The sequence below is a fragment of the Lynx rufus genome, unplaced genomic scaffold, assembly GCF_022079265.1.
Source record: "Lynx rufus isolate CCGP_SWC_20201006 ecotype Redwood Valley unplaced genomic scaffold, mLynRuf1.p SCAF_7, whole genome shotgun sequence".
In the NCBI taxonomy this organism is placed as follows: Eukaryota; Metazoa; Chordata; class Mammalia; order Carnivora; family Felidae; genus Lynx; species Lynx rufus.
The window spans coordinates 76,397,362-76,421,145 of NW_025814889.1; the positions used below are offsets into that span (position 1 = coordinate 76,397,362).

Sequence of the window (23,784 nt, forward strand, 5' to 3'; positions counted from 1 at the left end):
TACATAAATGGGAATCATATTGTGCATACTCCTCTATAGCTTGCTTTTTTCACTTGTCCTCTTTTTATAGCTAGTATTTGTTTTAAGAAAATCAATATATGTAAATGGTAAAAAGGAAAAAATCTGTAAGCAGTTCAAAAGGTTATATGGTAAAAAATAAGCCTCCACCCCACTCTGGACTATTTGTCCCTTCCCCAGAGGCAGCCACTGTTAAGCTTCTTGTGGACCCTTCTGGAGATCTTCTATATTAGCATACCTACCTCATAAGAATATACACCACTGAGATCTCTTTCCATGTCAGTACTCATAAATATACCTTGTTCTTTCTGTGGTTGCACAGTATCCCATTGTATAAACTCATCATAATTAGTTTAACCAGTCTTTAATGATAGTTTTCAGGTTTTAAGTATTGCTGAAATGAGCATCTTATACATATATCATTTCTTACTTGTGAGAGTATATCTATTGGGCAGATTCCTAGGATGGAATTGCTGGGCCATATGGTTATTGGTAAGTTCTCTTAAAGATGCTTGGATTTATACTCTCACCAACTGTGCTTTGTACAGTTGCTGAGCTGGAAGCTAAGGAGAGGTAAAGATAAGTAAAATACAGCCCTTCATGGGCTGATAAACTAGTTGGGGCAACTGACGCATTGAATAAAACAATACTAGGTAGTGTCGCATGAAAGAGCCATCCTGTCTGGTGTGAGTAAAATGGAAGAAGCACTATGCTAAGGCCTGGGTCCTCGGCTTACAGTAGGACTATACCAAGGGGTGGTCAGGCCTTTTGTTCAGTGGTTTATAGGTAGGGTGACCTCGTATTTCAGAATCCCAACCCAGGGTACAGTCATATGATGATGTATGTGTTGGGAAGAGCAAGATAAACTGTTTTAGGTTGGAGGTGGCCTGGAAAACCCAGCATGCATGGTTAATCAGTCTGTGAACTGACCTATGCTTCTTGGTTATCAGTGAAGTCATGACTTGTTACCCACTGGAAATTCTGCCATTTGACCTAACAAAATGAAGATTTGTCTTGCCTACTTTACAGGATTCATCCCACCTTCTTGTCCCACCTAGTAGGGGTTGTATCCATGAGGTAGCATACTTCATGGAAGAAAAAGTCGTTCAAATCAGCACATATTGTGAGGTCACCAACCAAGGAGCTGTTTCATCACTGTTTTAGCCAATTCAGAGTACCAGACCATAATCCTGGTAGCCAGAAGAAGGGAACTTTTAAATCAATCAAGTTTGACTTCGGTTGCATGAGCCACCCGAGCACGTTGTTTCCTTCGAACATTGAGGCACCTACTGTGTGCTGGGAACTATGCTGAGTTCTGAGGCATAGACACATGATTCCAGCTCTTTCTTCAGCCACTTGGCAGGTGAAGGAAACAGAGCTCTCAGCTCTTCCTTAAACTCTTGGAAGCCATGCGTGGTGGCTACGCAGTATGGTAAGGTGGAAAGACCCTGGACTTCTGAGACATACACTTGGATTTTAATTCTGGCTTCAGTTAGGTAGCTCTGTGTCTGACTGACCTTGGGCAAATAACATTTTTGAACTGCTTCCTGAACTGTAAAGTGGACACAGTGGCAACTACTCCATGGATGGGTGAGGGGAGGTATCTAGCCAGGTGCCGCACAGCAGTACCCTGGTGTCTAAGCTAACCTGTGACAAGTTGAACTTACCATAATTCTTCTGCTCTTCTGTCTCTCCTGCCCCGTTAAAAAGTGTATAAAAGACTTCCCCTATTTCCAGCCAGACAGACTTATTAACCAAAAAAATAATAATGGCTCAGTTATCCTATTCCTTCTGTAGGTTTTCTCCTGAGCGCGTATCCCTCCAGCGTGGTGAGCTCTGTGCCCTCTTGTCTGTCTGCCATACGTGTTGGAAAAGCACACCCTCATCCCCAGTTTCTGAGCTCCTGGGCAGGGTAGGCCAGAGGCTGATGGCGTTCACACGGGTAAACAGTCACCCTTGCAGCAGCGTGCAGGAGTGAGGCTGAAGCTGGGGTTTCCCAGGGGAGAGTCAGGGAGCGTTATTTCCACCCAGGTGCTGAGGCAGCTTTGTCACCTACTTTGCTCCTTAACCAAGGGGGAAACATGATCTGAAGATCTTTCTGGGTGAGGAAACTCACCCACCGTCACTACCACCAGCGCAACTGTTCTCCAGCCCACCCGCCCCTTCACTGCCGTCAAAACAGCAGGAACAAATACCACCCACTCTGATTCCTCAGGGAAAAGTCAGGTCTCCTTTTTATGTCTCTCTTCAACTTAACCCAGTTAGGCTTTCCCTGTAACTGGATTTCAAACAAATCAGTTTTCTGGTGTTGCTAGAACACGCAGGTTGAGATTGAGATTGAGATTTCTCATACTCACTCCCCTGCCTGCCACAGGCAGGACTGCAGTGGGTTCCCCTCCCCGCAGGGCTGATGGGGCTCCCCGCGGTTCGTGGTTCGTCGTGGTTCGTGGTTCGAGGTCCGGGTTGCCAGGCACTGTGGGCACTCGCTACAGGTCACTATCTGACCTCCCGTCAAAATGACCATACCGTCCCCTTTGAAAAGGCTGTTTACCAAAGGACAGGACAAAGCACCCCAGCAAGATGGCACAGTGACAAACTCCTGTCGACCTAGTCAAATCATGATTCGCATCTGGTTCCTCCACTTCCTAGCCATATGATCCACAACAGTTTGCAGATCTGTAAGTAAAACCATGTATCTTTCATGATTCCCTTGTTGGAAAATGTATTGTGGTTTACTCAACAACAGCTAGGATCCTCCACTGACAGAAAAGGAATGACCTAGAATGACACAGCCAAGGAGTGGCCAAGTAGTGGAGGCCTCGAAGTTTTCCAGAATGTTTGTTTGTTCTGAGATGGCGAACCTTCAGTGAGGCTTCATCCTGAGCTCATTTCTGCATTCCCAGGGCAAGCACTTAGGAGGACTTTGATAACAATCCCAACCACTTAGTTCGTCTCACTCAACAATCCTTTAAGGAAAGATCATTTCACAAATGAAGGAACTGATGCTCTTGGAGATTAACACCCACCCCCACCCCATTCCTATTGCCACCCAAGGTCATCAGTGGAAGAGCTAGAATTCAAGTCCAGACTGGTCTGACTTGAAAGGCTAAGATTCCCATTGCTCACCACAGCCTTAGAAGCAGAACCTGCCCCATTGGCTGAGAGAGCAAGGCTGGAAACAGACCTGGGGACCTCCAGAAAGGAGGAAGAGAGTGGGAAGAGGGGAGGAGAAGGGAGGGGCCCCTGGGCTCTGTTCCTCGACAGCCACCTGCTCTCACCCCCTGCACACAGTGACTCTGCCTGCGCTCTGGGGGGCAGGGTGCTTTTTCCATCTTTTGTGTCTTGAGCGGTTTTTCCCTTGCTTCACTCTTCTCTCTCTCTTAGTTCCTTTTGTAGATAATACTCCCACAGGCCTCCCACGGCAGCTCCAAAATGCAGGCTCCCGAGTTTCTTCTTTTTGACAATGGCTTTGAGCTGTCTCTGAACAGGGCTCCCCCTCAACCTTCCCCTCCCTGTGACTTCCCACCGTGGCCCAATAATGGGTCAAGAGTTGGGGGAATGAGAGAAGAAAGGGGCTTACGGTGCTCCCTGACCTCCCAGTACCCTGTTCACTTCTCAGCTCCTCCCCAACCCCCATTCTCTGGTCTCCTAAATGTGAGTCCCTGCCCCTCAGATAATAAACATTTACATGATGTAAATGTCACACACTGTTCTGTATTGGGGCTGGGGGAGTGAGGGAGGTGTGGAAGGAGGAGGCATGGAATTTGTTAGTGTTAGCTGAGAGGAAGACCTGAGGGACAAGGTGAAGTGAAAGAGGGAAGAGAGCGGGAGGCTCTATGCCTGAAAATTTGCCTCTGGGCTGAAGGAGCATCTTAAACCCGGTCAGTTCAGAGGAAGGACTTGGGCAGTGGCTGCAACCCCCACCCCATATTCACGTTCCCACAAATTCTTTGAAGGGCAGTGGGGAAAGGGATTTAAAGACCAAAACATTATTGTTTCATTCTGGGATAAGAAGAGTGATCATAACATTCAATGAAGGTTAGTATATTTTCTAGTATTGGGGGGACTAGGGCGCCAAAATAGGCTGGAGTTGCAGGAGGAGGCGGTGCATCTTAGAAATGTAGCCCCTCTGCCTCAGCACGGTGCTTGGCACCCAATGCTCAATAAATGTAAACTACTAATTCTTTGGGGGCACCCCCACATGCCATCTACTGCCTGCTCACACCGACCCAAGGTGTCTGGTTTGGGTTTGTCTTAATGTCCAAACCACTGTCTTTAATAACCAAGACCAGCCCAGGCCGAAAAGCTGGAAGCCCGAAAGCCTAAACACCTGGCACTTATACCGGGCGACTGGAAGGCCACCTGGATCTGATTTACAACCCAGATAACCGGTCCCCAGCTAACCTTAAGCTCTTTCTGGGTCCTCGGTGGGGACGGCTGTGCTGCAGTGAGGCAGACTCTGGACCTGGGTTTGGAAGATTGTCATGGTTGGAACCTTAGTTCTGCCAGTTACCAGCTCGGTTACTGTGAGCAAACCTCTCTCCCTCTCCCATTCTTTCTCTGTCTCTCTTCCTCTGTTTCATTTGTGAGTGGAGTGTAAGTAGCATCTACCTTATTTCATAGGGGTTCTATGAGATTCAAAATCAGATAATAAACATTTACATGATGCAAATGTCACATACTGTTCTAAGTCCTTTACTCATTTAATCTTCCTAACAACCCTCTGAGGTCGTTATTATTTATTATCTCCATTTCACAAAGGAGAAAATTGGGTCCCGAATGAAAATCACGCAGCAAGTGGCAGGACTATAGTCAAACCCAAGTTATGTGCTTTCAACCACCTCCTGGTCTGGTCTCCAAGCGAGCAGACAGACTCCTACCAAACAGCACCCTCTCCTAGCAGAATGCTTGAACTTGGCGTGGAGGGTGTGATGATGGGCTGGAGGAGGGCTGACTTTGCTTGTGGAGGTGGGCGTGGGGAACAGGTTGGTTCCTTGGGGTCTTTCTTCCTGGGAGCGGGATTCCAGGATTCAGAGGACCTGGGGAGGAGGACGCGTCCTCCCTTTCCTCCTAAATCACCAGCTCATTTAAATACAGGTGCCTGGGGCTTTGGCCCGTGTCGCTGACGAGGGGTGGGTGGAGCGGGCGACACTCCTTTCTTTCCGAGGCTGGTGGCTGTGGATGTGTTTCTTTGAGGGGCGGGGGTGCTGGGCCTCCCGCTTCACCCGTTGGGGAACAAATTGCTGCTTTGGCCCCGGCGGCTCCTCTGGGCGCGGGCGGTAGCCGCGCTCGCTGGCAAATCGTGGGAGGGAGGAGGAGCGGCGCTGGCAGAGCGAGCCGGGGGGATCGACGCAGCGCGGAGACAAGCTACAGACTGCCGCCCCGGCCCCGCTCCGCTCGGCCCCGCCTGGCCCCTCCTCCCACCCTCTCACGGGAGGGGGTCCCTGCAGCCACCGCTCCCCCCACAGCGCAGAGCCCGCTACTCTGGGACTCGAGGAGTTGGGGCAGCGTTGGCCGGGTCCTTCTCACTCCCCGCTCGCTCGCTCGCCAGGGATCCGCACGCACGAGGCTAAGAAGTTCTCCCAGTGTCTGACGTCCTACCCGTCCGCTGTATTTGCAACCTGACCCTCGGGAGCTGCCTGAGAGGCAAAAGGTGACAAAGAGTAGAAATATCCCACACCCTTTCCGTACACACACCCACCACCACCACCGGCACTCACCGAGAGCGTCTCAACCTTACTTCCAGGGCTACCCACCCTCCCGTTTCCTGATAGCTCCTGTCTGCAGCTGCACCTCCCAGTGACGAGGGTCAAGTTGAGGCTGACAAAGGCTTGGATGCCCAGAAGCTGCGTTTAGACACCCTCCAGCCCATCTCCTTTTAGACTTTCCCGTACAGTTGGGGTCCCTCTGCCTGCCTTCCCCACCTCCCACCACCGCCCAGCCCCCTTTCCCTTTACATTTTTTCCTCGGGGAAAGCGTCTTCTAAAACACAGAGCCCCCCCCTCCCCGCGCACCCCCCCCGCCGGAGTTCTCCTCTGGTCGCTCCGGGGGAGGAGAGTCTGCGAGGCTCTGTGCGAACCCCCATGCTGCAGAGAAAGACGCCTCGCCCCTGCGCTGAGTCAGCCCGAGCGGGACCAGGCGCTCGCCGGTCTTCTCCGAGGGGCGGGCGGGGCGGCTTGGGGCGGCTCGGGCAGCAGGCTCGGCGGGGGTAGGGGGGCCGCCGCCTCCCCTGCCCCCACCGAGGTCCCAAGGGGAGGGGATCCCTAGGCGGGAGGCCTGTCCCTTTAAGGAGGCGGCCCTGCCTGGGTGTGCCCGTCTCCATGGTTACCCCGGTGCAGGCGGCGGGCGCCGGAGGAAGGGAGGGAGGCTGCCTCCTCTCCCCGACAGACCGAGGGAGCTGCGGGGACCCGGCGCCGAGCGGAGCCCGAGCGGGAGCCGACCCGCAGCCGAAACGGGAGCCGCGGCCGCTGCTGCCGCCGCCGCGAGCGGAAGGTGCGGAGAGCGCGGCGAGCGCGGAGTCTGGAGCCCGGCATTCGTGGGCGGCCAGGACGCGAGAGGCCGCGCGCCATGCTCCGGGCCCCGACGGCGGGGACGCCCCCTCGCGCACCGGCTGCTGGCCGGGCCTGCGAACCCGGGGTGGGTTTCAGCCTCCGACGGCTGCGCTAGGGGGCGCGGGGCCCGGTGGGGGGCGGCCGAGCTGGGCGCCCTCCCCCGGCGCTGAGCCCCCGCGCCCCGGAGGGATGGGGCAGGCGGCCACGGCCGCCTAAGATGCCGGCCATGCGGGGACTCCTGGCGCCGCAGAACACCTTCCTGGACACCATCGCCACGCGCTTCGACGGCACGCGTGAGTCTGACCTTCACTCCACTGGCTCCCAGAGAAGCCGTTCCCTGCCAGGGTTCCCGCAGGTCCCGCTCCCCGACATCTCAGCCTGGCTCCTTCCTGTTCTCACCCTCTGTCCCCAACGCCCTGATTGTAGCCGGGACCACCATCTCCTTCCAGACGCCGTTTCCCAAAAGGTCCAGGGTCAACTTTACACGAGGCTGGGCAAGACGGCCAGAAGTCTCAGGGTTTGGGGCCCCGGATGCTATTTGTTTGCTAGAGATTGAACCCCTACCTAGTGAATCTAACCCACCCTGTTCCTGAGTCTGGCGCTATTCCCCCGACTAACATAGAAGTGGAGGGGCGGGGTGGGGGACGAGGGAGAGGAGCGGTGCTCAGGGACAGCCCGAGGGTTCAAAAATCAGATTTAGGAAAAAGGTTTGCAAAGGAGATAGAGTAGGCAGGATTTAGGAGCACACTGTTTGTCCAAGCTCACCTCACCGACTAAACTCACCAGCCTAAACCCACAGGACCCCTCTAGACCCCCAAAGATAGGTTCGGGTATTCCTACCAAGATTGGGGAAGTTTGGAGTAGGCGACCAGAGCTTCTGGATCCTGGGTTTCCAGGGCTCTGAGCACAGGGAAAGTCGTGAAAACCCCCTCCCTCCTTCTCCTGCTCCCTCACACTCACCCCCAGTGGGGCTTCCCAGCTCTCTGCTTGGCACACTTCATGGTCTTGCAGTTCCTGATAGGTGGTGGGAGCCCATCACTGAGCAGCCCCTGCCCCAATACACACACACACACACACACACACACACACACACACACACACTGGCTTCTCCATCCTGCAGCCTGCTGATTCAGTGCCCCCCACTCCCCAATACATTGCTGGCTTCAGGCAGTGCTGTGCAGCTACCATGCTTACACCCCCATTTTTTATCACATTCACTAATTCCTGAGCCCCATCAGGCAGCTGGGGTTCAAAAAAGTGCAGGCTGAATGGTGGCCTGGACCGCCTCCCATCCAGGTGGGTTCCAGTGAGAGGAGCCAGACAGCCATGAATGGACCTGGCAGAGGTATGAGTGGGGCTGTGGCTGCCTAGAGCTGGTTGTACAGCCCTCTTTGGGCATCCCAGCCCTACCCTATACCCCAAGCTGCTCAGGACTCGGTCCAGAGGGCACAGTTCCCACACAGGGCCCCATTCACTAACCTCGGTGTTGATTCCTGAATATACACATACACACATGGCTAGGAGTGGACCCTTGCAGGGCACTGGTACACAGGTGACACACTGATTCCTGTTTATAAACCGCACCTGCCTGCCCTAACCCCAGCCACACACACACACACACACACACACACACACACACACACAGAATTCTTGGGTTTCGTGACACCCACCCTTTGGTTGCAGGCATTTAAGAAAGAGGGGTGGTAGACCCTGTGCCCCCCCACCCCATGCCTCCTCTGAGAGGTGCTCTCTTGCAGACAGTAACTTCGTGCTGGGCAATGCCCAGGTGGCGGGGCTCTTCCCCGTGGTCTACTGCTCTGATGGCTTCTGCGACCTCACGGGTTTCTCCCGGGCCGAGGTCATGCAGCGGGGCTGCGCCTGCTCCTTCCTCTATGGGCCAGACACCAGTGAGCTTGTCCGCCAACAGATCCGCAAGGCGCTGGATGAGCACAAGGAGTTCAAGGCTGAGCTGATCCTGTACCGGAAGAGCGGTGAGGGGCCACCTGGCCAGCCCACCTCACTTTTGAGGCCTCACCCAGCCTGGCACCCACTCCATCCACTGCCCCTGTGTTCCATCCCCATCTTCTCCATCTCCCCATCCCGTCCTGTCTTCCCACATCCCCTTACTTTCCCTGCCCCATCCACTGTCCCTTGGCTTCTCTCTTCCATCCCCACCTCAGCCTCAGTCTCCACTCAATTTCCAATCTTGAGTTTCCCACCTCAGCGGAAAAATGTCCCGGTCTCAGTAGGACAGGTCTATGAACACACATGTCTGATGGTCATTTCTGCTCTCCTTTGCCTTCCCCCACCCTCTCTGTTCCATCAAGCCCTGTCCTAAATGGAGCCAGGCCGCCGCTCCACTCCCAGAAAAGCCCCCATCCTGCTTGTGTCTTGGCGGGGGGGTGGCAGTGGAACCTCTGTCACCTCGGGCAAGGTGGAGAACAGGAGCTAGGCTAAGTCTGTCTTTGTGCCCAGGGCTCCCATTCTGGTGTCTCCTCGATGTGATACCCATAAAGAATGAGAAAGGGGAGGTGGCCCTCTTCCTGGTCTCTCACAAGGATATCAGTGACACCAAGAACCGAGGGGGCCCTGACAATTGGAAGGAGACAGGTGGGTGCCCGTGGGGCTGTTGATTTTAGCTGCTGTGGGTGGGGCCTTGGCACCCAGCTTGGGCTCACGGGTCCCCCCACCCTCTTGCACTCATTGAGTCCCACTTTGCTGGGTGAGAGGCTCTCATCTCCACATGCCCAGATATGGAAAGCTTGTTTCCAAAGAGACCAGTTGAGACAAAGTTGGAGTTTTGAAGTCAACTTTACTAAGAAACGGAAAGCAAACAAACTCTGCTAGTGCCTGCGAAGTAACATTTTCGGACCAATTAGTGGGGCCCAGTGCAGACCCACTTGGTACCTTTCCCTCACACAGAGCTGACTGGGAGCCCCATCCAAAGCCCTCTTTTAGTCCCTGGGACCTTTCCCCTCTTGTATCCTCCAAGGACCGGGGAGGCCTTACGGCCAGCTCACAAGGCTGTCACTGGGGGCAGCTGGGGATGCTAGGGGTACTCTCCATCCCCCCTACCCACCCCCCAGCCCTGGGAACCACCTCCCCACTCCTGTCTCAGGCCTTTCCCTATGGAGATCCTCTCCTGACTTTGCCTTAATCCAGACCTCCTTCTCCTGCAAGTTGGCATGGGGAAGAGTGTCTATAGGTGCCCCTGGAAGTGAGGGGAAGAGTGTCTATAAGTGCCCCTGGAAGTGAGGATGCTGGAGTCCCCAGCTCTAAACAGACTAACCAGTCAATGAGTCAGACTGGCCCAGGTCATGGGCCAGCAACTGGTGTCCTCCACACAAGACCCTAGCTAGGGGGTGTGGGCACTCCCCCCACCATCCTCACGGGCCGCTCTTTTGCAGGTGGTGGCCGGCGCCGATATGGCCGGGCAGGAGCCAAAGGTTTCAATGCCAACCGGCGGCGGAGCCGGGCTGTGCTCTACCACCTGTCTGGGCACCTGCAGAAGCAGCCCAAGGGCAAGCACAAGCTCAATAAGGTGGATTGCGCATAAGGGTGTGTGTTTGGGGGGCAGGGCACCGTAGGGGCAGGCTGAGGAGATGGAGGAGGGGAACTAAGCCCAGCACAGAGAGGATGTCCAGGGGACCACCCAGGCCCCACCAGCACTTTGGGGTTGTGACTGAGGGAGGGAATGTCAGATGCCTGATCCATCAAAGATAGAGTCTTGGCCCTGGAGTCAGATGGGACTTGGATCAATGTCGGCTCTTCCCCTAAACGGCTGTGTGCCCTCAGCTAAGTCAGTGGGCTCTCTGATCCTCAGTCTTTTGATCTGTAACATGAGGGCTCTAATGCCCGTGTCAGAGGTTGCTTTGAGTATGCAGGGAGAGAAAGGAGGTGGCTGCCTGTCCCAGACCCTATCTAACTCAGCTTCTATAAATTTCCTGTCCTCCCTGGCTGGACCTGCCCTGCCCCTCTCAGGGGGTGTTTGGGGAGAAGCCAAACTTGCCTGAGTACAAAGTAGCAGCCATCCGAAAGTCACCCTTCATCCTGCTGCACTGTGGGGCACTGAGGGCCACTTGGGACGGCTTCATCCTGCTTGCCACCCTCTACGTGGCTGTCACCGTGCCCTACAGCGTGTGTGTGAGCACAGCCCGGGAGCCCAGCGCCGCCCGCAGTGCCCCCAGCGTCTGTGATCTGGCTGTGGAGGTCCTCTTCATTCTTGGTACGTGTGCCCTGTGCCTCCCACCCCACCCCATGCCGGGCACCCCTCGGGCTTTGATGGGGATAGTCTGCATGGTTTCCTGTGCCTGCTGACAAGTGTCCCCCACGCCCTCCCCCTGTTTGTGACCTGTGGGTTTTGAAATCAAACCTAGGTTCCAAACATACCTCTACTGCTAACGGGTTATATGACCCTGAGCTGATGATAGCCTCTCCAAGTCTCAGTTTCTCCCTCCATCAAATGGGCATAACAGTATCCACCCTTTAGAGTTCTGTATGAACTACGATGGTAGGGGGCCCCAGGCCATGTCAGATACCCAGTAAAGTGTCAATGCCCAGTAAGGTGTGGCCCCTCCGCTACCCCATGCTGAGTCCCACCCCGACTTCTTGCAGACATCGTGCTGAATTTCCGCACCACGTTTGTGTCCAAGTCAGGCCAGGTGGTATTTGCCCCAAAGTCCATTTGCCTCCACTACGTCACCACTTGGTTCCTGCTGGATGTCATCGCGGCGCTGCCCTTTGACCTGCTACATGCCTTCAAGGTCAACGTGGTCAGTGTGGCTGGATTGAGTGGGCTTTGGGGCAGGGCTGGCGGGGCCGACCCTGGGGTGACCTCCCTGTCTCCCCCCACCTCAGTACTTTGGGGCCCACCTGCTGAAGACGGTGCGGCTGCTGCGGCTGCTGCGGCTGCTCCCGCGGCTGGACCGCTACTCGCAGTACAGTGCTGTGGTGCTCACCCTGCTCATGGCTGTGTTCGCCCTGCTCGCCCACTGGGTGGCCTGCGTCTGGTTCTACATTGGCCAGCTGGAGATCGAGAGCAGTGCCTCGGAGCTGCCGGAGATCGGTACCAGAGGCTTCCGGCGAGGGGTGGGGGGGGGAGGGGAGAGTGTGTGTGTACATATGTAACAGAGGAATATGTCTGCTCGAGTGTGTGTGTGTCAGGGAAATGTGAGTCCACGGGTGTGTTTGTGAGCTGATATGGGGGGTCAGGGATGTGTGCAAGTCTGCATGTGTATCCGGGGCATACATGCAAGTAGGTGTGTGTTTGTGAGAAGAATGTGGGGGCTGGTGTGTGTGTGTGTGCGTGTGTGCGCACGTGCACACAGGTGTGACTGTGACAGAGCCACTACCTTGAGGTAGGCCTGTTCTTCAGCAGCCAGGCATAGTGGAGAAAGCCTGGTGGGCCCGGGGGAGTCCTACTCACCCATCATACCCTCCTTGTGGCCTTAGCCTTTGTCACATTCTTCAGGCCTCTGCCCAGCTGAGAATCAACCCTTCTCAGGAGAAGGCCATGCAGGGAGCCACTGCCCTGGGTACTTCTGGTGCCTGGTGCTTTTGCGCCACCCTCTCGGAATCCCGCCCCCCACACCTTGCCCTCTAAGGCCTTTCCCCACTCTTGTTATATGCAGGCCCATCCCTCTCAGCTGCTTCTCTGCCCTCCCCCAGGCCTAAAATGCAGCCTTTCTCTCTGCTCCACTGGTGTACTCACTCTCCTTCACTTCACCTCTACTTCCACTCCTCCCTCTGCTCGCCTCCCACTCACATCTTAACTCCTGCCAGGAAGGCTCCCACCCCCACCTCTCCACCCAAAATGGTACCTGGCAGGTTGCAGTGACCTCCTAGGGCCAAACCCGCATCCCCTTGAAGTCCCTGTGGCACCTGACTCTGCTAACCACACCCCTTTGAACTGCTCTACCCCTCTGCCCTGAGCAATGAGGCCCTCCGTCAGCCTCCTCCGCCCTGGCCCTGTCTCCTCCCCTCACCTTGTCCCCTGTCATTCCATGGTGCCACTACACCAGCTCAACCTCCATCCTTCCTCTAACTCTGAACCATTCTGTTCCAGCCAGTTCTAACTCTTCATACCCTGAGGCTCCAAAACCGAACACACCTTCTCCCTCCCTTGCCCTCCAGCCCTCTGGTGGCTTCCCAGGAACTGGACTGTACGCTTGTTCCAGTCCATGGGCAGCAGGCCAGCTGCTCAGATGGCCTTGCATGACCATCTGCTCCTTGGTGGGGTCACCAGGAGTCCAGCTGGGCCTTAGAAACATGCTCCGATCAGTTCTCAGGGCCAAGGAGGCTCTTGCAAATCCTCTGTCCCTTGCCAAGCCCGCGGAGACTGGTGTGTGGCCCAGAGGCCCACTTGGATATTCCCCAAAGCTCTAGTTGCCGAGCACACGGAATCGGGCTGCTGCAGGCAGTGTCAGCTCCTTGGCACCTGCCCTTCCCAGAGGGAGGCTGTGATGGAGGCGGACATGGCGACACGGTCAGTGGGCCGGGAGATAGATAATAGTGATGCAAAGCCCTGATCCCAAAGTGGGCTGAGACACCATATCCCCAGGTCAGTTTGCGCCCAAATAGGGCCACTCTTGAGTCTCCGGTCCCTGTGGCTCCTTTGTTCTGACCACCTCACAGAGGCTGCTCAGCTGATGGGAAGAATGTCTTTGGCTCTTGGACGGGCTCTGAGTCCCACCATGGAGAACATGGGCAAGTGGGGGGCTGGCTGTTTTGCAGATATTCATATTAATTCTTGCACCCTAAGTTCTGGAGTAATTTCATTCTATTTTGGGCTGGTACTAGCTCACATTAGGGGAGTTTCCAAGTCCTTCTTCACATCATCTTCCCCTTCTTGTTTCTCCAGAGAAGCGACTCCCCAGCTGGGTCAGAGCCACACCCAGACCTCCCAGAGTCCAGACCCAGAAGGGATTTCTGGAGGGGAAGTGGCGCCCCCTCCTGGTCTGGCTCTGGGAGGTCCCTGCCCCCGGCTTCCCTGCCTGGGTTCTGCCTTGCTGTGGGTGGTGTCGACACAGAGTTCCTTCCCCCTATTCCTGTTAGCCCCATAGAGATGGGCTGCATTTTCAAAAGATTGTACTAAATGCTGAGGGAGATCACTCGGGGCATTTCTCAACGAAAGCCACTGGCCTCCGGAACAGCTTCCCCGCACCACCAGCTCCAGGAGCTGCCAATGCCCCATGGCCAAGACAGAGAGGACAGGCCCCTCTGGAACCTTCCCCTCATCCTCCTGCTTCTCACCCCTTGCTGCCCACTCTCCTTACCTGGAACTGGCTTCAACTTGGGCCCAGCTGAAGAGCGACTGACGAGCTTGGCACACTCCCGCGAATCCTTGCAGCACACGTCGAGTTACAGGAGAGCAAGTCCTCACCTTGGCTCAGGCCTTGACACCTCCCCTCAAATTCCTTAGCAGGGAATTTGATGCCCCCAGTATGAACCGCACACTCCAGCTAAGCTGAGCTACTGCTTGCACGTGTCACCATCCCTAGGGATGGCCCAATATGGTCCTTCCCTAAATCGGGAACAACCTTCTCTCAGTTTCTCTGAGTCAAAACTCTAGCCATCCTTGGAGACCAAACACCAATGTCCTCTCTTCTAGGGAGCCCTCTAGCCCTAACCCATAGCATGTCCGTTTGAGCCCCATCACATGGCCCTCGGGTGTTGTGCATGAGGCACATGTTTGTGAGATCGCTGAATAAACAGGTCTGGGGGTGAGGAGGGGCGTAGAGATGGCAGGGAGAGTGTGTGTAAGGCGTTCGGGAGAGTGTGGAGCAGAGACGCTGGGTGTGTCAAGGTGGGAGTGGCAGAGCGCATGTGGAGAGGTGAGTTCCATTGCAGCCACAGACCCTGAGCCCCCTCTCTGCACCTGCCCTCTGTGTCTCCACCCTAGATCAGCCCTCTCTCCCTTGCTCCCCATGACCCCCGGTTCTGCCAGGATCCCTGGGACCTCTGTGGACCCCAGGAACCCCCATCCAACACCCTAGAGTTCCCACAACCTTCCAGCTGGGCTCAGAGTGACTGTGGGTAGCCAGAGCTCCTGAGAGAGCCCAGTACTCAGCTCCATCTCCTGCCAAGTCCAAGCCAGAGAGTGTGGGATTGATGGGGGGAACTGGGGCACTCTCAGCTTCTGCCCAGTGTCCCAGGCTGACCCATGTCTGCATGTGTGCTCAGGAGCCTCTGTGTGTGCACAGGTGCCTGCCTGTTTGTGGCCTTTGAGTGTGCTTACCTGTGTGCTCGTGTTCGCCTCACCTACCTGGGTGTCTGAGTGCAAGCACCTGTGTGCCCTTGTCTCTCTCCCAAGTGCGCTCAGGCTTTTCCTGTGTGAGTGGCTGTGGCTGTGCACCTGTGAATGTGCTCATACGTGTGTGTCCTCATCCTCTCAACTGCAGAGCACGTCTGTGGCCTTGATGGTGCGTATGCACGCGTCCACGGTGTGCTTGAGAATGCAAACATGGGGTTGGGTGGTTTGTGTGGTCGTGGGAGGGGTGAGGGGGAAGCAGCCTTTGGGAGCAGGTGAGCCCAGAGAAAGAGCAAGAGGAATCTGGGTGGACAGGGCAGAGGAGGTGGCCTCACCTCTCCGTCCCTGGGAACAAGACTGGCCGGTGCGGGCCCTGTGCCCCTCCAGCCGGGCCCGTTGGCTGGGATCAGTGGCAGCCACGGGAGAGAGGGTGCAATGCGCCTTGCTCCCTTCTCGGCACCAGCAGATGCCGGCTGGAGAGACGACAGCCTCGTCCTCACGTGCTTGTCTTGGTCAGGGTTGAGGGGGTGGACAGGGTGTGCTGGACCGGCAGAGGAGGAAAGTGGTGGGAAGACATGGGGGGGGGGTCTGCATCCACATGGCCCCCGCCCCGGGGGAAGCAGTGGGCACACGTGCGCCTGTGGTGTGGCAGTGCCATCCCGCTTGCTTAGGTGTGCCCTGTCCCCTCCCCAGGCTGGCTGCAGGAGCTGGCCCGCCGACTCGAGACCCCCTACTACCTGGTGGGCCGCAGCCCTGTGGCAGGGAACAGCTCCGGCCAGAATGACAACTGTAGCAGCGTCAGCGGGGAGGCCAACAGGACGGGGCTGGAGCTCCTGGGCGGCCCCTCGCTACGCAGCGCCTACATCACCTCCCTCTACTTCGCGCTCAGCAGCCTCACCAGCGTGGGCTTCGGCAACGTGTCCGCCAACACGGACACCGAGAAGATCTTCTCCATCTGCACCATGCTCATTGGCGGTGAGGCCTGCTGCTCTCCCTGTCTTGGGCCCACTCTCAGACTTGTGGCTCCAGGTGGCCCCAACACCCCACCTCCCCCCAGGGCCCCAAGGTCCTTCTCAGAGGTTCTTCTGCTTTTGGGGACTGAAGGAACACAGAACCAGGGCCAGGGGAGTCCCATGTGGCTGCAGGACTCCCTGCCACACAGCGGCCCGTGTCTTGCCTAGGAGACTTGGATGGTGGGAGGGAGGACAGATGTGTCCGGCGTGGTGTCAGGCCGGGCCTGGAGGTGACCCCCTCTCGCCACCCTCCCCAGCCCTGATGCACGCGGTGGTGTTTGGGAACGTGACGGCCATCATCCAGCGCATGTACGCCCGCCGCTTTCTGTACCACAGCCGCACCCGTGACCTCCGAGACTACATCCGCATCCACCGCATCCCCAAGCCCCTCAAGCAGCGCATGCTCGAGTACTTCCAGGCGACGTGGGCTGTGAACAACGGTATCGACACCACTGAGGTGCGCAGGCCTCCAGGGCTGTCCCTTCCAGCCTTTGCTCCTTCCAGGAGTATGCGCTTGGCCTAAAATTCCCAGGAGTGGGCTGGGGGGCAAGGAACACAAAATTCTGGCTTCTGCTCCCCGGGAGTGGGCAGTAGCATGGGGCAGAGGGCAGTCAAAAAGCCTTGAAGGCCTTTCTCCACCCTTGTTAGGCCTGGAGGCTCTGCTCACCGACATCCGGCTCTGGGCCTGGGGGAGGAAAGCCAAGCAGCTCACGGTGGGCTAAAGTGATGGGAGGGGGGCAGAGGCAGCCTCCCGCACTGCCGGTACAGGCTACAGGCACGGAGCCTCAGGTCCCTCCCACACTTCCCCTTGCTCCTAAGGCCTGTGGGATGGATGTAAAGAGGGCTGGCTGGAGGCTGCCTTGCATTCTGCCACCACTAACCTCCCCACCTGCTTCCCCCCTGCAGCTGCTGCAGAGCCTCCCAGACGAGCTTCGAGCAGACATCGCCATGCACTTGCACAAGGAGGTTCTGCAGCTGCCTCTGTTTGAGGCCGCGAGCCGTGGCTGCCTGCGGGCACTGTCCCTGGCCCTGCGTCCCGCCTTCTGCACCCCTGGCGAGTACCTCATCCACCAAGGGGACGCTCTCCAGGCCCTCTACTTTGTCTGCTCCGGCTCCATGGAGGTGCTCAAGGGCGGCACCGTACTTGCCATCCTAGGTTTGTGAGGGCAGGAGAGGAAGCGGGGGTTTTGGGGGAGGTGGGTGGAACCAGGGCCCCATCAGCAGAAACGTGGACAGGGGGCACAGGCAAGGCCACCCGTGGAGAAACAGCCAGGACGGAGTCAGGAGAAGCCATGGCGCAAAGCTCCAAGCAGACAAAGCTCAAAGCGGACCTAGTGACCACCGGGTGGCAACACAAGGAGGTGTTCAAGGCTCCCTGAGTGAGTGGAGGACCACCAGCCTGCAGCCTATGAGGGGATGGGGGGGATCAGCAGTTCTTGCCAAGGAGAAAAATCAAATACTAGGGATGGCAATGTTGGAGAGAGTGCTTAGGCAGGGCTGCAAGAAGGGAATGAGAGCTGTTCTTGTGGGGCCCCTCCACCAGGTCAGGGGAGAGGGGGGTTGTGCTTTCCTAGGGCTGGTCACAGAGCAGGCCCAGGGTCCCAGCGGGCAACAGCAGGGCTCAGACTCTGCCTATATACTTCCCTTCTTGGCAAAAGAAAGAGGTGGAAATGGGTCGAGTCCCTGGACAAGGAAGAAGAGATTGCAGTTGTGGGATGGACATCAGAATAATGCTGATCCCAAGGGTCTCACTGTGGGGCTGGCCCTTAGGTGTTTCAGCTCACACAAACCTCACAAAACCCCTGGCAGAGGCACTGGTGTCGTGCCTGTTCTGCACGGAAGGAGCAGGAGGCTTGGAGAGGCTCATGAATTGGCTGGTGGGGTTAGAACCTAGTCTGCCAACCCTAAGGCTTCAAACACTGTGCTTTCAGGAGCTCTGATCAAGGGAGCGCTGTGTCCCCAAGGAAGGGCACAATTTCAGGATGGCAGGCTGTACACACCGGGCTTTAGGAAGGCACACGCAAAGCACTCCTGGAAACACAGAGCTGAGGGCGTCCGTGGCTGTGGGAGGCTCCCAGCAGCGCCCCCAGCAGGCAGGAACTCTGTGACCTGTTTGGGTAATGGAGGGCCTCACAACAGGGGATGGAAGGGAGCTGAAACCTCGGCCAAGTGCTTGTAGACTCACCGTGGGGGTGGCTGACGCCTGGAGGGGCTGAGGTTTGTCACCAACCTGGAGAATTAAGAAGACTAGATGCCCAGAAGCTACTGTGCGTCCCTCCCCGCTCCCCCGAGGAGGATGATCTACCAACAGGAAAAAGAAATACCATCAAGGGGGTCTTGGAGGTAAGAGAGGTGAGAGGCTGCCACACCTTTCACCTTGAGTCTTCTGGGAGTTTGGCTTCCCGACCTAGATGCCTTTTATGCCAGGACTCCCAGGAAACGGAATTATGGCCCCCCACATATAGCTGGCAGTCCTTGAGAAATGCTGGAGAACTGGAGAGATTCGGAAGGGCAAACAGACAGATTTTGACAATTGCAGACTGGTCAAGACTGACGAGCGGATTATTAAACAGATGGTTTTCATCTCGGAGCCGAGGAAGCAGTGTGGCTGGGAGCTGGCATTGGTCCTGTAAGAACATCTCCTCACTGCTGCCACGCACCAGGTTGCAAAATAATCCTGTTCACTATTAAGACGAGCCTCAAGAATGTCCGCCACCTTCACCTCACTGCCTGCGTCCCCAGCACTGGAGCTTTTGCCACCTTTGATCCATCCTGTGCCTGCATACACGTTCCAGAGGAATTGTTTCCTCTGTTGACTTGATGGCTCCGGGTGCCCCGATGTATGCCCGGTTCCCCACAACCTGGTCTTCTGCTTTGCCTTCACTCCTGCCCCCACCTGCCTCCTTCGCTGGACATCCAGGGGCCTCCTGCCTGCTGCTGGCCGCTGAGGCTCACCGTGCAGCTCGTGGCGTCAATTCTGGCCCCTACCTCTGCGTATGAGCTAACAGCTAAGCACACACAGTCGGTTGTGGGGGAAGGAGGCAAGAGAAGAGAAGTGGGCTGGGTGACAGTACCAGGAAGACCTGAGGGGGCTGGAACGCTGAGCTGGAGGTTCCGGCTGCAATGCCGGCCTGGAGGGCAGTCTCTGGTCTGAGACTGATGGCATGGAGGCTCTGTCATTGGTCTTGTCCTATTTCTCGATTCTATCTCACCTCTTGGATGAAGACAAAAAATACACACTTCTCTTACTTCCAGATGACACACAGGAGAGAGAGCTCATTCATCAGATGAGCACATTGAGATCCAAACAGCTCTCAGAAGGAACCAGAAGGATGGCCCGAAACCAAGAAAATACAATTTAACAGCAATGCTTTCTACACTTAAGTTTGAGCAAAAGTCCGTGAACATTTACAGGAGCTGCTAAGCTCAGTCCTGCTGGCAGCACGAGCCAGCCCACGGTGGAGGGTGGCAGTGATCCATCTTCTTCCTTGAGGGTAAGGAAACGCTTTCCAATCTTGCGAACTCCGGCAGTGGGCTGAGCTGCCTTGTGAAGGCGGTGAGTGCTCTGCCTACGGCAGGCCGTCTCTGTTGGGAACGATCTACAGGGGACTCTTGTCCAGAGGGAGAGAAAGGAAACGAACTTTGATCGTCTCTGTGTCAGTCGCTTTACCTACACTAACTTGCTTACTCCTCACATGTCCGTGATTGGAGGCACCCTAGTTCATTGATTGTAAGATGCACATTTTCCCCCTATAATTTAACATCTCTGAGATTGGGATACGGACTCTAATTGATGCCATTTTACAATTGCTGTCAGCCAGGTGGCAGTCCCAGCTGGGTGGTGGGAAAATCCTACATTGGCACCTTCTGGTAAGATCAAGAAAGCACCAGGACCCAGTTCAGTACAAAATCCGTCCCGCAAGAACCAGGGTTCAGGGAGATGAAGAAGCGTGGCTGCCTGACCTCTTCACTGTGCCGAGCTGGGCCCTAACCTGCTGGCTCCTGGATGAGCCCCACCTGAATCACGTGTGAGGCTTGAAAGATACCGGATTGTGGGGTCTCCTGCAGATGTTATAGGTAGAGATGGGGCCCGGGTTCCCATCTACAGACAGCCTCGGAACCACCAGAATTGTTGACCGCTCAGTTAATCTCAGAGCTAGACTTCAGGTGTGTTTCAGGACAGTGGCTTCCATCCCGGAAGTGCTTGAGCTCCTGGGCCTCAGTGCTTTTCACTCCAAGTCTGTCTGAGGAGCCGGAGAGATAAGGAGCGGGGGTCGGCCGGAGCCTGGGCCCCTCTGCCCGTCTGGGTCTTGGCTCCGAAGGCCCCACTCACCTCACAAGAGAAGCTCAGCTGCCTCTGCTTGACCCTCAGTGCGTGGGCTGAGGGGCAGGGCTTGCTGACCTCTACTTCCGCTTCCCAGGGAAGGGTGATCTGATTGGCTGTGAGCTGCCCCGGCGGGAACAGGTGGTCAAGGCCAATGCTGATGTAAAGGGGCTGACCTACTGCGTCCTGCAGTGTCTCCAGCTGACTGGGCTGCACGAGAGCCTCGCACTGTACCCCGAGTTTGCCCCACGCTTCAGCCGGGGCCTCCGAGGGGAGCTCAGCTACAACCTGGGTGCCGGCGGAGGCCCCGCAGAGGTGAGGGCACCGGGAATGTGTGCGGAGGGGGCTGGGGTGGTGGCTGGTGAAGTGGGCAGAGGCTGGGGTTTGGGGAGGAGCCGTGTGAGCGCCTGGCCTGGTGTTAACACCCCCACACGTTGTGGGGGGTCTACACTCTCCCGTCTCCTGCCCCTACATACCCACGCTGTCCTTTAGAGCCCAGCCCAGCCGTGCTCCGCCAGCCCTGCCGGCTCTCCCCGGCCCGCCCGAGACGGCCTGGCCTGGTCCACAGCGGAGTCTTAAGGGATGGAGGCTGAGGCCACACGTGAGGGATGGGGCCCCTGGGCAGGGCCGGGCACTAGTCCTCCAGGCTGACTCCGAAGAGAGCCCTGCGGCTCTCCCTGCTTCCTGCTTCCTCACCGTGAGAGACAACTGCTCTGAGGGGCTTCGAATTTTCCTGGCTTCTACCACTAGTTCTAAACCAGTTTTTAGCACTGTGTTCCCCCGGATAGTTCGGTTAGCCTGAGGGACCAGGTAGAGGGGTGATACATCCACATTTGGCTAGAATTTTGAAGGTCAGCAAATTCCTCCAGGGCTTGGTGGCTTTGTGGTGGCAGCAGAAGAGCAGTCCCCCACCCACCTCCTTTCACCGCCACGAGTAACAGCCTCTGCCTCCGAGGGTGGGAGATCTTGGGCATCCAGTTTAACAAAGATGGCTCCTTCTAGGGAGATGAGGTCACGGGGGGGCAGGTGAATGGGACACGGTAGGGGTTATCCAGGCTGGTTCCCTGTGCCCCACTGTCCCCAGGCAGACACCAGCTCCTTGAGTGGTGACAACACCCTTATGTCCACACTGGAGGAGAAGGAGACGGATGGGGAGCAGGGCCCCGCGGCCTCACCGGCCCCAGCGGACGAGCCTTCCAGCCCCCTGCTGTCCCCCGGCTGCACATCCTCCTCTTCCGCTGCTAAGTTGCTATCCCCACGGCGAACCGCGCCCCGGCCCAGGCTAAGGAGCAGAGGACGGCCGGGCAGGGCAGGGGCTTCACAGGCTGAGGCCGGCCCCTCTCTTCACCCTCGAAGCCTAGAGGGTTTGCAGTTACCCTCTGTACCGTGGAATGTACCCCCAGATCTGAGCCCCAGGTAAGCAGGCCCTGGGCCCCTGTGATCTGGCAAAGATGGTGGCGATAGCCCTGGGGTCCAGCCAGGCACATTCCTCCCCTGGGTGTCCATCCTTCCATCCTAACCGGTCCCAGCCTCCTCCACGAAGCCTTCCTGGACTCCACCTTCCTGCGGCCCCTCCCTAACCGTTTGGTCCATGGCCATTTACTGCTCAGAATTCCCGCTGTGTCCTGTTGCTCAAGCTTGGAGCCCCCGGCAAAACTCCAAGCTCCTAGGGAAAGGGACCACGTGTTACCTTTCCTGGGCCCCGAACTCCAGGGAGCTCCTGTGTGTGGACACTAGGGCACCACAGTGGTTGCCCGTGGATTGATTTGTTGTCCTGGCACCCGTGTCCATAGGGTAGTAGATGGCATTGAGGATGGCTGTGGCTCCGACCAGCCCAAGTTCTCTTTCCGTGTGGGGCAGCCTGGCCCGGAATGCAGCAGCAGCCCCTCCCCTGGACCAGGTACTGAGGCCCGCTCCGAGGTTGGGGGATGGGGGGCGGCGGCAGGTGGGCAGGGCTGCCTCTCTGCCCTGCGCACCCCTGAGAAACCGGCGGGGTAAAGACTTCTTGCCTCTTGTCCTTCCCAGCCTGCATGGTTTGGGCATTTTGGTGGTTAAGACCAGCACTTTGGTGGTCGGGAAGGGGTTTGGACCCCTGCGGTCAGCTCTCCAGCAGCAAGATCTCGGTTCTCGCTCCAGCTTCTGGTCTGCAGTACGGTTGTCGTGCATGTTAAAGAAGATAATGTTGCTAAGACCCTGGGGAGGATAGAGGGCTAAGGGGGAAGCAGAATTGAAAGTGGTCCCCAGGCCACGCAGCCCCAAGAGCGGACCAGGTAATGAGCTCCTGGGAGCGGTCGTGTGTCTGGAGGACAGGCACAGAGGGCAGCGTCCTGAGGGGGAAAGTGTGGGGCAGCGTGCCCAGGGGCTCCTTGCGGTTTGGGTAGAATTCGGCAACTGGGGCAAGGCTGGAAGTGGCCGTGGCTGGCATCAGGCCCCGCCAGGCCAGTGTGGTCTGTGCTAACTGGGGCAGAGGCCTGGACCCCATGCCTGGCCTCTTCCTGGTGCTGGCTGGTAACCCTAGTCTACTCTTTGCAGAGAACGGCCTGCTCACTGTCCCCCTCGGGCCCAGTGAGGCAAGGAACACAGACACACTGGACAAGCTGCGGCAGGCGGTGGGTGAGAGGCAGAGTGGAGGTGGGGAGGGGAGCCGAGGGGAGGGGGGTGGGCGCTGCCGTTGTGTGAGGTCCAGACTCCTCTCTAACCTCGCCCTCTTTCCTGCCTCGCTCCCTAAAGGTGACAGAGCTGTCTGAGCAGGTGCTGCAGATGCGGGAGGGTCTGCAGTCACTTCGCCAGGCTGTGCAGCAAGTCCTGGCGCCCCACGGGGAGGGTCCTTGCCTTCGGGCATCGGGAGAGGGGCCGTGCCTAGCCGGCACCTCTGGGCTCCTTCAACCTCTGTGTGTGGACACTGGGACATCCTCGTACTGCCTGCAGCCCCCAGCTGCCTCTGTCTTGAGTGGGACCTGGCCCCACCCTCGTCCAGGGCCCCCTCCCCTCGTAGCACCCTGGCCCTGGGGCCCCCCGGCCTCTCAGAGCTCCCCTTGGCCTCGAGCCACAGCTTTCTGGACCCCCACCTCTGACTCAGAGCCCCCGGCCTCAGCAGAGCTCTGCCCCGAGCCCAGTACCCCTGGCTCCCCGGCCCCCGAGGAAGGGGCTAGGACTGGGCCCCCGGAACCCACTAACCAGGCCGAGGCTGCAAGTACTGGAGAGCCCCCGCCAGGGTCAGGGGGCCTGGCCTTGCCCTGGGAACCCCATAGCCTGGAGATGGTGCTTATCGGCTGCCACGGCTCTGGCACAGTCCAGTGGACCCAGGAAGAAGGCACGGGGGTCTGACTGCCAGCCCCAGAACCCAGTGTTGCCAGACACGCTGCCGTCTGCTGCTCTGCCCAAACTCGGGGCGGCAGAGAGAGTGGCAGCCGCTCCCCAGGACTCTGTGCTGGTCCCCGGCTCAGGGCAGGGAGCCCGAGACTTAAAGAGGCCTTGGCCCCTGACTCTCACGAGTGGGCTGGAGCTTCAGGGGCAGGCCCCAGGCTGGGAATCTTGGTGCCCCACCTCAGCCTGCTCTCTGACCTGTCTCTGCAGGATGGAGGACAGGCCTGAGGCCGAGGGATTCTGCCATCCCCTGCATGTGTCCCT

The 23,784-nt window shown here is 57.4% G+C and overlaps 1 protein-coding gene across 1 annotated transcript; it reads left to right on the forward strand.

The window, feature by feature from the left end:
• The first annotated feature begins 6,786 nt into the window (after positions 1-6,786).
• Positions 6,787-23,707, forward strand: KCNH3 (potassium voltage-gated channel subfamily H member 3). The gene is made up of 15 exons (XM_047066550.1): positions 6,787-6,862; positions 8,327-8,560; positions 9,045-9,179; positions 9,977-10,110; positions 10,551-10,794; positions 11,184-11,341; positions 11,427-11,634; positions 15,511-15,792; positions 16,088-16,287; positions 16,737-16,986; positions 20,252-20,469; positions 21,239-21,570; positions 21,948-22,054; positions 22,687-22,763; positions 22,885-23,707. Exons 1-15 carry the CDS (start codon positions 6,787-6,789, stop codon positions 23,479-23,481), a joined length of 3,252 nt encoding a protein of 1,083 aa, XP_046922506.1. The 3' UTR covers positions 23,482-23,707.
• The last annotated feature ends 77 nt before the right edge of the window (positions 23,708-23,784 follow it).